General features: G+C 56.6%; 1 protein-coding gene across 1 annotated transcript; it reads left to right on the top strand.

The window, feature by feature from the left end:
• Window positions 1-7081: 7081 nt before the first annotated feature.
• Window positions 7082-15828, top strand: Lfng (LFNG O-fucosylpeptide 3-beta-N-acetylglucosaminyltransferase). Its single transcript, XM_052168377.1, has 8 exons — window positions 7082-7732; window positions 11805-11853; window positions 12239-12338; window positions 12475-12628; window positions 12747-12832; window positions 13068-13233; window positions 14460-14545; window positions 14678-15828. The coding sequence occupies exons 1-8, from the start codon at window positions 7304-7306 to the stop codon at window positions 14742-14744; spliced, it is 1137 nt and encodes a 378-aa protein (XP_052024337.1). The 5' UTR covers window positions 7082-7303; the 3' UTR covers window positions 14745-15828.

Genomic DNA, 15828 nt, shown 5'->3' with positions numbered 1-15828 from the left:
GTAAGAGGCTGAGGGATAGAGAAAGCTCCCCGATATAGATGGCTGTCCTCCACACATGAACTCACAGATGAACACACACATGCACATAAATAAAAGAAGCTAAAGAAATTCACCCATGCTAAGCAGGGAGAGAGAAAATTTAGGGACTGTGATGGATGAATGGGTGAAGCAGGAGAGAGCATGGGTAGACAGTCAGGCAGACCGGAAAATGAGAAGTGAGCAGAGCCGGTCGTTGACTCTCTGACGCTGTGGTGGTAGCTTGCCTCTTTGGAGGTGTGGTCGTCATTCTGTGACGGAGCCTCCAGTCCTTTGCACACCAGCCTAAGTAATCTCAGATGACACTTTTATCTCATCCTTAGGAAGATGAAGAAAGTTGGGCCTAGTGGTGAAAAGTTGACATTCCAGTTACTCGAGAGATGGAGACAGGAGGATTGCCAGTTTGGGAAACAGTGAGATTCTGTTTTGAAATAGAAGAGTTGATAAGAGAGCAGAGGTGTGACTCAGTGGTAGAGCCCCTGCCTAGAATCCCACAGTGAGGGGCTGGGGCATGGCTCAGTGGTAGAGCCCCTGTCTAGAATCCCCCAGGGAGGAACTGGGGTGTGGCTCAGTGGTAGAGTCCCCCATGCCCCCCCACCCCCCTGCGCTTAGAATCCACCAGTGAGGGGCTCAGTGGTAGAGTATCTACTTAGCATTTTGAGAGCTTAAATTCAACTCCTATTATTTAGCACTACTAAATAATATACAAATAAAATAAAGGAGGAGAAGCATCAGATCACTTCCCGAGGAAGAGCTGGCAGTCGGGAAGAGACTTCATCACTCAGTAAGCAGTGTCGTTCCATTTGAGACTCTGACTACACAGGCCAGAGCCTCCTCCCACTCTCTCTGGGATCCCATCCCACTGCCTTGGCATGGGGTCACGACCAGGAGGCTCCAGAACCACCGGGCCCACCCCTGCCTGCCTGTGGCAGCTGCACAAGCTGGCCATTCTTGAAGAAACAAAGGCTGGCTGGCTTGCAGTGGCTCTGGCGTCTCCCTGGAGGGTGTCTGGCCTCTGCAGGACTTCAGGAAGTGGATCTGGGTGGTGGTCGAACTCTGTCACCGGGTATGGCGAATCCCATTAAGCCAGCCTGCACCCCTCCTCCCAGCCCAGCTGCCCTCCTGTGTCACAGGAAGCTCAGTCATCAGCTTAGGCAAGGATCCTTTAGCTCCCAGATGAGTTCTCCCCCTGCGGTGGAGACCCTTGAAAGCCTGTGTGATAGCTGTGGTACTGCTCCCTGCATAGAGTACCTGAAACCTACTCTCACGTATTGGTCCCAACTACCTCCTTGAGATCTGTGTCCCGGGCCAGCTCAGAGGTCAGTAGGTGGCCCTGACATGCCTTCTCATTCCCAAGACACATGGTTTGGAGGAATGGACAGTATAATGACTCTCCTCAGCCCTCTGCAGTGTCCATGTGTGCTTTCTCACATGACACCTAACACCACCTGACACCTGACACCACCTGACACCTGACACCACCTGACACCTGACCCCTGACACCTGTCCATTACTCCTATACCAGGCTATAGATGCCAGGCTCTGCTTTAGGCATGGACCAGACCTTGATGGTTACTGCTCTCAAAGTACTGACATGTGGCGCCTTCACAGATATCCATACATCCTTCCTAGTGTCAAAGGAACCAGACTCTTAACTCACACTGGGATCCAGGATCAGTCAAGCAACTGGGTCCATTGAACTTTGTCTGCAAAGCACCAAGGCGGAAGGCGCCGACCACATCCCTGTTACAGAGTAGAATAAAGCCCTTAGCCTACAGGGAGCCAGGAACTGGCCCAGGACCACACAGAATGTGGGCAGTGGTGAGGGGTGCTGGGCAGAGCGGGCAGATGGGAGGAGCTGGATGGGGCGGCTGCCTCTTGCCGCTGGAGTCTGTGTAATCTTGGCTAGTGCCCACCCCAGTGGATGGGAATCAGCTGCTGTGTTAATTCTACCTTTGTATCCCTCCATGCCTATGCCCCTGCCCTCCCTCTCTCCCCCCTGGAGCTGGCTGTGCTGAGTTCCTACATACCCAACCCCATCCCTTCCCCCTTCTGCCAGGAGTGACAGAACCTTCTGCATTGTACCTCACCCAGCTGTTTGGATAGAGCCCCATCTCTGCTGTATGTTTACCAGATTATTAAAAAAAAAAAAGTCCCAGCTCTACCTCATTGTATTGTCTTGCTGTGGCCTCAGGGACACAGTCTATCCTTGCGCATGTGTGTATGTGTGTGTATGTGTATGTGTATGCCTCTTACCTTAAGCATGTGTTTATGTATATATATATGGCACACAGGCAACCCATGTTTACCAGTAGAGGCTGGAGGTCTCAACCTCAGACTTTGCTTTTGTTTTGTTTGGAGAAAGGGTCTCTCACTGGCCTGGTGATTCAACAGGTAAGCGAGGGTGTCTGCCAGTGAGTCCCAGGAAGCTGCTTGTCTCTGGCTCCCCAGTGCTAGGATGACAAGCACACGCATGCACACCATCATGCCTGGCTTTCTATGCGGTGGCTAGAGATTGAATTCAGGTCCTTGTGCTGGCACAGTGAACACTTTCCCAACTGAGCTCTGTCCTCTGCCTCCTCCTCTTGGTGTTTTTGAAACAGGATTTCATTGTAGCTGAGGCTGGCCTTGTACTCCTGAGTCTTTGGCCTCTGCCTTTTAAGGGCTGGGATTGCAGGTGCGTACCACCGTGCCCAGCCTCCCTGGCCCTCGCTGCCCTGTTCAGGGAGGCTGGCTCCCAGACTGCCAACTCCGAGCAGTGGTGGGTGTGGCCTGCTCTGGATGGCTTCCTGCTGAGTTAATGGTTCACTTATTTGGTCTCCATAGATCTTCCCAGGACCCCGCATGGGAGGGCAGGCTACTCAAGAAACCAGGAGGAGGGTGGTAGAAGGATGCTGGGTCCAACCATTTCCAGGAGACTGGAGGGGCAAGGGAAGACCCCGTGTCCTCAGGACTTTGTGAGTTTGACTTCAACTGGGGAGCCCTGGCTCATTCTACAGGGGTACTGTACTCACTGGGCACAGCTCAACTCCTCACACCACCGGTTCTAACAGCCACTTGGGGCTCTCCCAACCAGGGACTGGCAGAACGATTCGGGATGTGAAAGCTACACCTTGAGTCTGAGGGCCAGGCTGGCACTCTTACCTGCTCTGCCACAAAATGCCAGGGCACTGAACTATATCTCTGTTGTCAGTAAATAAGGAAAAGTTCATTTTGGCCACTTGAAATGAAAGCTGTGACTCGGGTATCTCATGAGGGGACATCAAACATGTAGGATTCAAAACCTGCTCAATGTGTGTGGGGGGAAATGATCGAATATGGGTTTAGATTACAGAGGGGGGAACTTGACATCGAAAATAAAGGGTAACCAGTAGAGTCAGAAGGAAACTGTGAATGCCTCAATATGCCACCTGGCATGACAGATAAATAAAGAATTTCTCTGGAATGCAGATGGTAATATGGTGGTCAGATCCTGGGTCTCCTTCTCTTTCTCTCCCTCTACTTCTTTGGGTTTTTTTTATTTTATTTTATTTTATGTATATGAGTACACTATTAGGTTTAGACACACCAGATTCCATTACAGATGGTTGTGAGCCACCATGTGATTGCTGGGAATTGAACTCAGGACCTCAGGAAGAGCAGTCAGTGCTCTTAACCACTGAGCTGTTTCTCCAGCCCCAGCCCAAAAGTTGGAGCTGCTGAGACCCGGACACTAGGGGTTTGCTTTAGCAGTAGAGCCCCTGCCTAGAATCCCCCAGTGAGGGGCTGGGGCGTGGCTCAGTGGTAGAGCCCCTGCCTAGAATCCCCCAGGGAGGGGCTGGGGTGTGGCTCAATGGTAGAGCCCCTGCCCAGAATCCCCCAGTGAGGGGCTGGGGGTGTGGGTCAGTGGTAGAGCCCCTGCCTAGAATTCCCCAGGGAGGGGCTTGGGTGTGGCTCAGTGGTAGAGCCCCTGCCTAGAATCCCCCAGGGAGGGGCTGGGGACACAGTTCACTATGTTCCTGACTGGACCTGGGACCCTGGATTTCCCCTCCCAGAACTTTTTCTGAAGACCCCAGAGGCTTCCCTCTCCAGCCCCTAATTTTCTGACCTGGGATGAGTGCCCTACCCTCCCACCCGGTGGATCCCTGCAGGGAGTCTTAGGGTCTAGGGGAAGAGTGTAAGTACCCCAGGCTAGAGCTCGCTCAGTGCAAGAAGCGGTAGGGAGGCTAGCTGGTCATGTCTGTCTCCCTCTGGTTTTCAGACCTCAAGGAGTAACCACGAAATTCCAATCTCCTGACAGCAAAGAAACTGAATCAGTCTTGCCAGAGCCGGCAGCCCCCACAAGAATGCTCTAAGGCTCTGACCTGCCATTCTCAGACCAGCCACCACAGCCAGAGAGCTAGGTTCCTCACTCCCCTTCAGCCTAGCTGCCTGTACACGGTGACTGGGCCTCCCCTGCATAGCTGCTCTATCGAGCGCGTACACACACACACACACACACACACACACACACACACACACACACTGCACCAGCCGCTCTCCAGGTATCAGGCTGCTTTCTTTACAATGGGGAACACGAGGACTTGAGGGGCTTGAGGGAGTCCCAGGCTTTTGACGGAAACCCACTGAGACTGACATCTAGCTAGGGCTCGGTCAGGTGTGTATGGAAGGAAGACATAGGTATTCCCTGTTTCTTCTCCTGCCCTCACAGACTTGATAAGGGCCCACGACGGCATCTTCCCTTTGATTTAAATTGAAGCCATGCAGAAAGTTGGGGGTATTAGAGGGGCTAAGCAGTTGGGAAGTTACGACATTGTGGGCAGGGGCTGGTAGGACTGCCACAAGTCATCACAAGTTATGTGGGTACCAGGAGTGTCTTGAATTCACATAGGTGACAGCAGGGAGCCGTGCTATAGTCTATTCTGAGAGAGAGAGAGAGAGAGAGAGAGAGAGAGAGAGAGAGAGAATGAATGAATAGAATGGAGGTTGCCAAGCGGTCCAGGAGGAGCCCCTGACCTAAAAATACTTGGAGGACACATAGATAGTTGGTGGCGGGAACAGATCAGCCCCTGAGGCTGAGGCTGGAACTTGGGTGAGTTTATGTTTGGAAAGCAGTCCAGCAGATAGCAGGTAGGACTTTTTCCTTGTCCTTGAGGGACTGGGCTCTGGCAGGAGGGGGAGGGGTTTATAGCAGGAGGTGACGCCATGGGAGACTTGTCATTTGGGCACAGCCAGCACCATCTGCTTAGGCATCTGCCTACCAGAGGTGGTGCCTCCTAATTACCTGGGGGGAGGGGTCAGGAAGAAGCCTGGGAACCTCCATATCCCACGCCCTCCCATCACAGAGGGGTTGTGTTGTCCCACAGGGTCCTCAGAGCAAATGGACCACAGATCCACTCCTGGGGTGGGGTGAGAGGGTGGTGGAGGGAGCCCGGTTACACATCAATTCAATGTCATTTTGGTTTATATTTGTGATAGGGTCTCATTTTATGTTTGTGATAGCTCAGGCTGGACTGAAACTCACCATTTGCCAAGGAAGATCTCAATCGCCGACTCTACCAAGTGGGGGGTCTTACTGGCACGAGCCACCATACCAACTTTTATCTGGTGCTGGGATGGAACTGAGGCGTCCTACGCGCTGGGCAAGCGGCAACCACGGCACCAACTCTCCCAGCCAGATGAACTACATTTCAGGCGCTTTTTCACGCGGAAGCAGAGGCTGACCCGATATTCACTCTGTAGCTCAGGCTGCCTTTAAATGCTCAGCCAACTTCCAGCCTGTTACATGAGTTATCATGTCTGTCTGCTTTTTAAAAAGATTTTTGTTGAAGGCAGGAGTGAGTATGTGTATGAGTGTGTGTGTGTGTGTGTGTGTTGCTCAGGCCAAGTTGCACGTGTGGAGGTCAGAGGACCACACACTGTTTATTCTTTCTGACCATGTAGGTCCTGGGAACTAAACTCAAATCCAGAGCCTAGGTGTCATGCCTTTGCCCACTGAACCATCTGGTCAGTCCCTACAGTAAGTCTTGACTTGATTCAGCCTAATGACTTCTTTTAACATTCTAAGAGAGAGGTGGACACTAAGAAACTGTAGTAGAGAAATAACTAGAAATGGTACTCTGGTCTAAATTATAAACGCTAGGGAATCAGCGACAGAAGGAATCAGAAGTTTATCCGTGGTGGCAGGGTGGGCTCAGACTTCCTTTGAAGGGGGACGCGGAAACTGAAGCCAACCAGACCCAGGGGCAGCCAGGCGGAGAGCCGCCCCCAGCTGCGCTCCCGGAAGAAGCGGCAGGCTCAGACTCAGGCTCGGACCCTGCTCCCACTCCGGGGACCCTCGGCCATTTCCGGACCCGCAGCCTCTCACCCTACCATCAGGCGCGCATTCCTGCCGCCCCCGCTCGTGCTAGGCGCAGGCAAGGCCCCCGCCCGTGGGAAGGGGGCCGTGTGCCGGGGGGGCGGGGCTGGGAGGGCGCACAGCTGGGTCACATCTGGTCGGAGTGCGGAGGAACCAAATGGAACAGAAGGTAGCCTTTCATCCCTTGAGGGAAGAGCCTGCTCGAGTGTCTCCTCGCTACGGGGCGCCTGAGGTTTTCGGGGACCAACCCTCCCCATTTAGGAACATGATGCCAAGACAGGCCTGCCTGGGAGAGGGGGTAAGGATGGGCCGACGGAAGGACATATAATTTGGTCATTGATACCTTCTTGCCTGAACCTCAGGTCCACACCTAAGACATAAGTATCAGTATGGGCGGCCCAAAATTAATCGCTCAGGACACACTGCTGACTACCACTTTGACTCAGTCAGCACGGTCCCCAGGGAAGGAAGCCCGCTCGGGGACAGGAAATGCACAGCGAGAAGCCAAGGATGTCGCCCGCGGAGGAGCACTGTCCCTATCACCCAGGTCCCAGCCCCGGGGGAGGGGGGCACGGGGGGCGCGTCGCTCCACGTGCAGCGGTGGCGGGCGTTGGTCAGCTTGGGTGTCGCGCGGAGCGGCTCCGGAGGGTGACTCGGCGCAGGCGGGACAGGCTCGTGCACAAAGGGGGCGGGGGCGGTGGGTGCCCCAGCTGGGTGGTTCCCAGCCACCCCTCGTCGGTCTCCCACGTGGGAAGGAGAGATCGCCTTAGAGGTGACGCCCCAAGGCTAGCAGCCAATAAGCGCGTGGGGGCGTGGCGGGCAGGGGAGCTTTAAGAGCTCCTGAAGCGAGAGGCGCGCAGCTGGACCGGGAGCCTCGGGCAGCCGGACCAGTTGGCCCTGGGACGATATTACGTGCGGCCACCGGCCACCATGCTCCAGCGGTGCGGCCGGCGCCTGCTGCTGGCGCTGGTGGGCGCGCTGCTGGCTTGTCTCCTGGTGCTCACGGCCGACCCGCCACCGACTCCGGTGCCCGCTGAGCGCGGACGGCGCGCGCTGCGTAGCCTGGCGGGCTCCTCTGCGGCGGCTCCGGGTCCAGGGTCCAGGGCGGCCGTGGATCCCGGAGTCCTCGCCCGCGAGGTTCATAGCCTCTCCGAGTACTTTAGTCTACTCACCCGCGCGCGCAGAGACGCCGATCCACCGCCCGGGGTCGCTTCTCGCCAGGGCGACCGCTCTCCGCGTCCTCCCGCCGAGGTTCTGTCCCCTCGCGACGTCTTCATCGCCGTCAAGACCACCAGAAAGTTTCACCGCGCGCGGCTCGACCTGCTGTTTGAGACCTGGATCTCGCGCCACAAGGAGATGGTGAGAACCCGCGCGGCCTGGCCAGGAGGGTGAAGTAGGAATCACCCTCTGGTCCAACTGGTGACTGAGGATAACGGCTCGCAGTGCATTAATAGCTTTGGGTCTATCTGGGAAAAGATGACACTGATAAGTCCCATTACAGCCCCGTGTGGCTCCTGGGGCTCGCTTTGCCTTACAACCCTAGAAGTTTCCTTCCGTGTTGCTCAGGGTCACCCCAGCCACATGCTCTATGTCCACCGTAGGGCTGGCCCTGTTACCCTTTTCCTAAACGCTCAAGTAAATGGCCATATTTGTTCCTAAACTTTTCCAAGCGAATTGGCTCAGCTCCATCCCGGGTCCCCTGCACTCTGAAGGGACCCCGTCTTCCTGGGTGGGAAGGTACTTCCCTTGAAAGTGGGGGAGAAAAGGCATTAACACCCCAGGACCAGGCACAGGGAGAGAAATGGGTGCTGGTTCTTCAGGCTTGCACAGAACCCTGTCTTCAGTAGCTTAGCTCCCCCCACCCCCAGTTAGACCAACTTCATACGCATAATAAAGACACGCCCCGCTTTGAAAATCTCCCTGGAGGCTACAACAGGACCGTTGGGGCGCGGGAGAGCAGAGTGTACTGCCTGTGTGTGTGTGTGTGTGTGTGTGTGTGTGTGTGTGTGTGTGTGTGTGTGTGTGGAGTGTATTTGGTGTGAAGATGAAGGTTCACTTTCCTTCCTGCTCCTGCCCCAGTGAGCCGGGGCCATCAAGCAACTCTTGTTTTAGGACAGAGTGGAGCTTAAGAGGACACGTTCCTATCTAGTCTTGGTTAGAGAGGGCCCTGAGAACCCCGTGGTAGCCTCCTGAGAATGACGCGTTCCTTTCCCAGGGGCTCAGCAGGCCTTCGGGAGGGGGCAGCGGGGGGCCATGGGTTTTGTTTGGCTGTGGTGCCGTTAGGATTCCCAGCGCTAGGCGCTCTCACGCCGGCCCCTTGGGCAAGGCAACAAAGCCCTTTTCTCCAGCCGAGAAAGGCGTCGGCCTCTTGTGTACAGCTCTGCGCTCCATGGGAACCGTTGGCTGGCGTGCTGGCCACTCAGGTTGCCTGGTGATGAGGGGGCCTCTGCGTCCCCCCCCCCAATCCTGAACGACAGCCCTCGTGGGGCACGATCTCTGAGCCAGGGCACTCCCCCCCCATCCTTCATTCAGCCTTCCCGCTGTGTGATATTGGATAGCATCTGTCCCCCTCTGGGCCACCATCAGTTCTGAGAAACTCTCATTTGGAGATTTGGGACCTTTGTCCGGCACAGAGGACTGGAAAACAAGTCTCAGTTGGACTGTGTGCTCTGGTGAGAAGCCTAGGGTCTCTCTGAGCTCTTAGAAAACGGTCTTTCTAATGAGGGATCGTAAAGACTTCGGAGGCTCTTGGTGATTCCAGCAGTCAGTCCAAGTAAGAGGTCCTCCTACCCAGAATGGGCTGCATTTACCGCTGCCTGCGCCCCATGCTCACCTCCTGTGCACATGACAAGCGAAGCCCCCCCTTGTGTGCTATGAGCAAGGGCCCTTGGAACCTGTAGCAAAGGGTCTGTGCAGGGCAGCTGCAGTCCTATGGAAAGTGAGAGAGAGGCTGTGTTAGCCTGGGTTGGGTATGAATGGAAGGAAGGCTTCCTGGAGGAGGAGGCTCCAGAAAAAAAAAATCAGGCAGGCTCGGAGAGGTGAAGAGGCTGGTCAGTGATGGGCAGGCCGAGCGCCTGGCCTCTGGCCCGCTTGCTCCTCCCCCACCACTGAGGAGCGCGCCAGGCTGCAGGCTGCCACCGCCACAGCCACAATGGCTGGGGCAGAACTTGGCATCCTGTGTTTCTTTGAATCTCAGTTCCAGGAACAATGCTGCTTCCTGTGTGTCTCTCCCCCACCCGCTCGCTTGCCCTCACCAGCCCTGCCGCCCCCCTCTGCCCTGTCGGTCCTCCTTAGGGGATGTTGGTGGGACGGGGAGATCCTCAGAGATCTGGGTCTTCCATTACTTCTTCCTGAGTGTGGCCATAGGCTAGTGTCCTGTCTGGTCTCTTTACTATATGCCAAGGAGAGAAGAAGATGGTTCTCACCTCCCAAGGACACTTGGGAGAGGAAAGGCCATCCGTAGCACTTGGCTCTGCGCAGGCGAGTTGTGTTGTGCCCATTTTACAGAGTTTCTGGGGGACTCAGTGATGCCCACAGGTACCCCTGGCCCCCTCCTCTCCTGATTGCCTTGTACTGGAGAGTCTGCAGGCAGAACACCCGCACACCCCACACTCTGCCTCTCAAAGGCTGTTCTGTGGGCCTCCTTGCACCCCCCACCCCCCACAACCGAACAAAGGTGACTTTAATCTCTGTAGCCTTGGGCTGGGTTTTTAGGACACCATCGACGCGCGGGAGAACAGGCCTCTCTCTTGATCTCATTAAGAAAGCATTTTCCTTTTAATCCAGCAGCAGCGTCTGCACAGGCCGGCCCGCTGTACCTCCCACGGCATTCCTGGGCTGAGATGCTGGGGTGCGGGGGGGGGGGGGGCGCAGGATGCGAGTCTGTGCGTGTGGGCTGCCCGGGGTGTCTGCAGAGACCTGGAAGGAGGGGTGCATACCTGCAGATGATAGAGATCCCACTTTTTGCTCTCTTAACCTGGGCCTCACTGGAGTGAGCCTCTGGGTATGGGGTCAGCCTGGGTAGAGGAATAGGGTTGCTCATGGCATGGGGTGCCACCCTGCTCAAGGCATGGGGTGCTACCCCTGCAGGCTTGAGGTGTCCTTAGTTAGTTCCTGGGGTGTCTGGGGTACATGCTGACACCCAGGTTTCCTTGGAAGCCTTTTATGCCCAAAAGCAAGGTGAAGGCTGGTGGTTGTAGGGGAGCCTGCTGCCTCTGCTGTGAACAGCCCCCACCCGCCCTAAGGTTGCACTCTGCAATGCCAGGGTGCGGCAGGCGGCACGCGCTGGGCGGGCCGGCGGAGGAAGGAACATTCCTTCCCGTGTGCCGACGGGCCCAGGCGGGCGCCGGCAGCTCCTGGCCCCGCCCTGGCGCCCCCCCACCTCTTCCGCAGTGCAATCCTGGCAGGGGGTGGCCCAGCTCCGGGCCAGGTGGAGTCTTGGCCACGGCCCTGGGCAAGGCCTGTAAGCGGGGAACAGTTTTCCTCTTCAAAGCTGCACCGGCTGCTCAGAGGCCCTGCTGTGGGCTTGGGGACATGAATCTCTCTCTGCTACTATCGTGTTGACCACCGTGACCTCCCAGAACCTGGCTGACTGCTATGGCGGGGGTGGGGGGGGGGCGTAGGCGTGGGCGGGGGGACCTTCTCTATTGGGCACAGGAGGAAGTCCAGGCAGAGTCATGCATGGCCAATGGCTTTACCCACACTCCAGTGGACAGGACCTCTTGCCCAGGACCTCTCGCCCAGCCGGCCCAGTTAACCAGGCCAGCTGTATGGAAATGACAGCCCGGCCACTCCTGCTTAACTCGGCAGAGTTAAGGCTGGCCCAGCCCTGGACAAAGCTGGCGGACAATAGCTGGTGATTCATCCTCCCTCCGGGGCTCTTTGTCTGCCAGGGCTTGGCAGCAGCCCAGCAGAGGCCTTTGTCCCCTGCCCGAGTGAGTGAGGCTCAGCTTCCCAAAGCCGACCTCCTCCTCCTCCTCCTCCTCCTCCTCCCTCCTGTCCTCCCCCCCCTCTCCCACCGCTTGGAAAGCCTGCAGGCTGGGCGGGCTGGCAGGCTGTGTCAATAAGGGTGTGTGCCCCGCCAGGTGCACAGGTTGGCGGGAGGGTTAGTTGAAGCCCGTTTACCTGGCTGGTGGGTGGGGCATCCCACCTGGCTCGTGCCTTCCAGCTGCCTATGGTGACCTTGGGCTCACCTGTCTGAAGTTAAAAGAGAGAGCCCACCAGCCCAGCTGACACTCCCCCGAGTCCCCCCCCCCCACACACACACACTTGAGCACACATTCTATGTGCAGTGGAGAATTCAGGCAGTTGAGTGCAGGGTCGGGGAGGAGTCTAGACCTACAGCTGAGGGCACTCTGAGGGTGCCTTGGCGGTGCCAAGCCCTGGTAGGGGACTTGGGGCTGAAGGCTCAACATCCTGTCTCTTCTTTCAGACGTTCATCTTCACAGACGGGGAGGATGAAGCTCTGACCAAGCTCACAGGTTGGTCCCAGACTTGGGGGTGGGGATTGGGGGGAGGGGCGGGAGCTGGTCCCAAGCAACTTCTTCCCCTTGAGGCTGTGAGGTCACCGGCTGCCGGCGTGGCTGGGGCTAAGAGGCCAGTTCCCTCGGCGCGTTCGCTTCACGCCCCGCCCCTTCACTCCCGGGGCCCCTGATTCTTATGCAGAGGAGACCCTTTCAGTCCTCTGGGGGACCCTTTGAGTCTTGCTTTGCAGCAACAGGTGGCCTGCGGACTGGGGAAAAGCTGGTGGAATGAATGGGGCAGCGGGGCTGGGCTGGGCTGGGCTGGGGGTAAGGTCTCAGGCCTTGGGAAAAGCCTACCATTCCTGCAGACCAGGCCTGCTCACAGCCCTCCCCTTGTCCACAGGCAATGTGGTGCTCACCAACTGCTCTGCGGCCCACAGCCGCCAGGCTCTGTCCTGCAAGATGGCTGTGGAGTACGACCGTTTCATTGAGTCGGGGAAGAAGTGAGTTTCTACCTTTCCCACTGGGCCTCATCCGGGCCTCTTCCCTCGCAGTCCTCAGCCCCCCCCCCCCCCCGCCCCATCCCACCCCTGCCCCGCCCCGTCTGCAGTCCCTGACAGCATCCCGCCTTGTGTTCAGGTGGTTCTGCCATGTGGATGACGACAACTACGTCAACCTCCGAGCGCTGTCGCGGCTGCTGGCCAGCTATCCCCACACCCAAGACGTGTACATCGGCAAGCCCAGCCTGGACAGGCCCATCCAGGCCACGGAACGGATCAGCGAGCACAAAGTGGTGAGTGTCCCCCCTGGCGCTGTCTCCCGGGCCTGCACACACCCTGAGGAGTGAGGGAGAGGGGGCCGAACCACCTTTACAACCGGGAGTCTCCTGACAGCCATTTCACTTCACCCAGAGACCTGTCCACTTTTGGTTTGCCACCGGAGGAGCTGGCTTCTGCATCAGCCGAGCGCTGGCCCTAAAGATGGGCCCATGGGCCAGGTGAGTGTCCCCTGTGTATCTGCCACTACCCACAACAGCAGAGTGGTCCTGGTGTCTCGTGGTCCTGGGTGCCCTGTCAGGGTCTGGGCTTTGGCATGGAAGGACTGGGTTCATGGGGGGTGGGGGAGATAGTGGAGTCCCTCCTTTTGAGGCCAATTGGCAAGGCCTCGTCCTCTCACTGTCTAGCTGCTGGCTACAGCCTCTGCTTACCTTTCCCCGGGTCCTCCCCTTGCAGTGGGGGACACTTCATGAGCACAGCAGAGCGCATCCGGCTCCCCGATGACTGCACCATTGGCTACATTGTAGAGGCTCTGCTGGGGGTGCCCCTTATCCAGAGCGGCCTCTTCCACTCCCACCTGGAGAACCTGCAGCAGGTGCCCACCACCCAGCTCCATGAGCAGGTGCGCATGCGTCCCCAGGGCCTGGGTGGTCAAGCAGGGGACTCAACAGCTGAGGGACAGAAGGGAGAGGGTGCCTACCAGGAAGGGACAGTCCTTATCTACTCATTGATTTATGTATTGATTGATTGATTGATTGATTGATTTTGATTTTCTGAGACAGGGTTTCTCTGTGTAGTTCTGGCTGTCCAGAACTACCTCTGTAGACCAGGCTGGCCTTGAACTCAAAGATCCACCTGCCTCTGCTTCCCAGAGCTGAATTAAAGGCGTGCACCACCACCACCAGTCTTATTTATTTTTTGCTTATTGAAACAGAGCTTTGCCCGGGGTGGTGGTGGCGCATGCCTTTAATCCCAGCACTTGGGAGGCAGGGGCAGGTGGATTTCTGAGTTCGAGGCCAGCCTGGTCTACAGAGTTTCAGGACAGCCAGAGCTACACAGAGAAAACCTGTCTCGAAAAACGAGAGAGAGAGAGAGAGAGAGAGAGAGAGAGAGAGAGAGAGAGAGAGAGAAGAAACAGCTTTACTGTGTAGCCTAGGCTAGCCTTGATCCTCTTGCTATAGCCTCCCATAGGCTGGGGATCAGTTGTGTGCTACTGAAAATGTAGTTGAGAATGACCTTGAATTCTGATTCTCCTGACTCCACCTTCCTGGGCTAGGATTGCAGGAGTTCACCACCACCCAGTTCATGCACTGCATGTTAGACAAGCACTCTTGTCAGCTGAGCTAGCCCAGGGTTACTGTTTTGTTGTTTGTTTTTTGGATTTGTTTTTTTTTGAGACAGGGTTTCTCTGTGTAGCCCTGGCGGTCCTGGAACTTACTCTGTAGACCAGGCTGGCTTCAAACTCAGAAATCCTCCTGCCTCTGCCTCCCAGAGCGCTGGGATTACAGGCGTGCGCCACCACCACCCGGCTGGGTTACTGTTTTAAGTAGGGATATCAGAGACACCCCATTCTCAGATGTCTCAGTCTATACCGAGCTGCTGGTCCACATGAGGTACCCCAGTTTCACTGTCCAGCTCCTCAGAAAAAGAAAATAAAATATTCTTCTAAATTGCTAAACCTGCCCTTTGAGGGGACACTCCTGCTCTGTCTTGCTCATGGTCGTAGGCCCCACCATGGGCTTCATCCCCAGGTGGGCTGAGCTGGTGTCCTCCGTCCAAGGGACGGCAGTAGGAATAGCCAGGCAGGACTGCCACCTCCCCAGCCTCATTCCGTTGCTCCCAACGCAGGTCACCCTGAGCTACGGCATGTTTGAGAACAAGCGGAACGCCGTGCACCTCAAGGGACCGTTCTCAGTGGAAGCTGACCCATCCAGGTAAGACCGTGCAGAGGGGGGTCACCAAATACCCCCGTGTGTGGGGGAACCCCAGGAACACATGGTTGGGGCTACCAGAGGGTGCATGGCAGCCCCACCCCATGTGGACCAGTCCTTATTCTGTCCCCGCAGGTTCCGCTCTATCCACTGCCACCTGTATCCGGACACACCCTGGTGTCCCCGCACAGCCATCTTCTAGCAGTCGTGGTTGAGACCCTGTCCCTGGGCACCCCTGGTATCCAAAGGGCCCAGGGACCCCTGTTGTATGTCCTGGCCTTGGTGTCCGAGGCTCTTCAGGGCTATGTGTATGTGTGTGTATGTCTATATTTGTGTGTTTGTGTGGCGTGCCCACCTTGTTGCAGACTGCTGGGCAGTCGTGTTCTTCAGGGAGTGGCAGGCGTGTCCCTAAGCTCTCTACACTCTGAGAGCCACTCCAAGGGCAGGTCTGTGGGGGGTCTGTGTTTGGATCTCTGCAGTGGGGGTGGCTGAGGACTCCGCCCCCCCCCGGGGTCCATGGGTGCTGACCTGTACCAAGACAGTCTCTTATGTTGGGGTGCTAGCACCTACCAGGAACCTTCCGGGTCAGCTGAGCTGTGCCCGGTCCTAGGGAAGCTGGTTTGGGTAGTAAAGACCTGGACCCCTCACGAGCTCTGGCCCGGGCGCTGCCTGTGGCCATTCTGATGACCAGTGCTCCCCTCCCTGCCTTCCAGGGTGGAGGTGAAGTCCTCGGCCTCGCCCTCCGATGTCCTATCTTTGTCTCCCACACCAGTGGGGTTCAGAGCTATGAATTTTATCTCCTCTCCAAAGTAGAGAGAAAGTCGCCCATAGTGGGTGTGCCTGTACATATTGTGACAGTATTTTTTTTACTGTGCTGTTTCTTGAAAGGGGAGGGGTGGGTGTGAAAGGGAGGGGCGGTTGTTCTCTGGGGTGGGCTGGAGAGGGTCTTATTTTATCTTTTCTGTGGATCAGAAAAAAAAAAAGTGGAGGCCAGACAGGCTTGGTCTTTGGGAAGCTGAACAGCGAGTGCCTTAGTACTGTATTTATGCCTTCCAGTATCTGGAATCCTGTTCCCCTCCCCCATCCTCCCCAGCGTCCCAAGGCTCACCACCCCACCCCTGTCCCCACCTCTTCACTCCCCTACCCCATGGGCTGTATTCTGTGTTCTTTTTTGCAAAGACCTTAGCTAGGCAAGCTAACGATGATAAGGGAAAAGCTCTCAGGGAATTGATGTGTTGTTGCCATGGTGACGTCCTTCCTCTGAATAAAGGTGCTCTTTGCAGCAA

The sequence above is a fragment of the Apodemus sylvaticus genome, chromosome 22 (assembly GCF_947179515.1).
Source record: "Apodemus sylvaticus chromosome 22, mApoSyl1.1, whole genome shotgun sequence".
Classification (NCBI taxonomy): domain Eukaryota; kingdom Metazoa; phylum Chordata; class Mammalia; order Rodentia; family Muridae; genus Apodemus; species Apodemus sylvaticus.
This window is presented reverse-complemented; position numbering and strand designations above follow the sequence as displayed.

What these genes read in the sequence shown, in the direction of transcription:
- Lfng (XM_052168377.1), top strand. Translation starts at nt 7,304, where the DNA reads ATGCTCCAGCGGTGCGGCCGGCGCCTGCTGCTGGCGCTGGTGGGCGCG. An exon ending in AAGATGGGCCCATGGGCCAG is followed by an intron (nt 12,833 to 13,067) that starts GTGAGTGTCCCC and finishes CTCCCCTTGCAG; the next exon opens with TGGGGGACACTTCATGAGCA. An exon ending in GTGGAAGCTGACCCATCCAG is followed by an intron (nt 14,546 to 14,677) that starts GTAAGACCGTGC and finishes CTGTCCCCGCAG; the next exon opens with GTTCCGCTCTATCCACTGCC.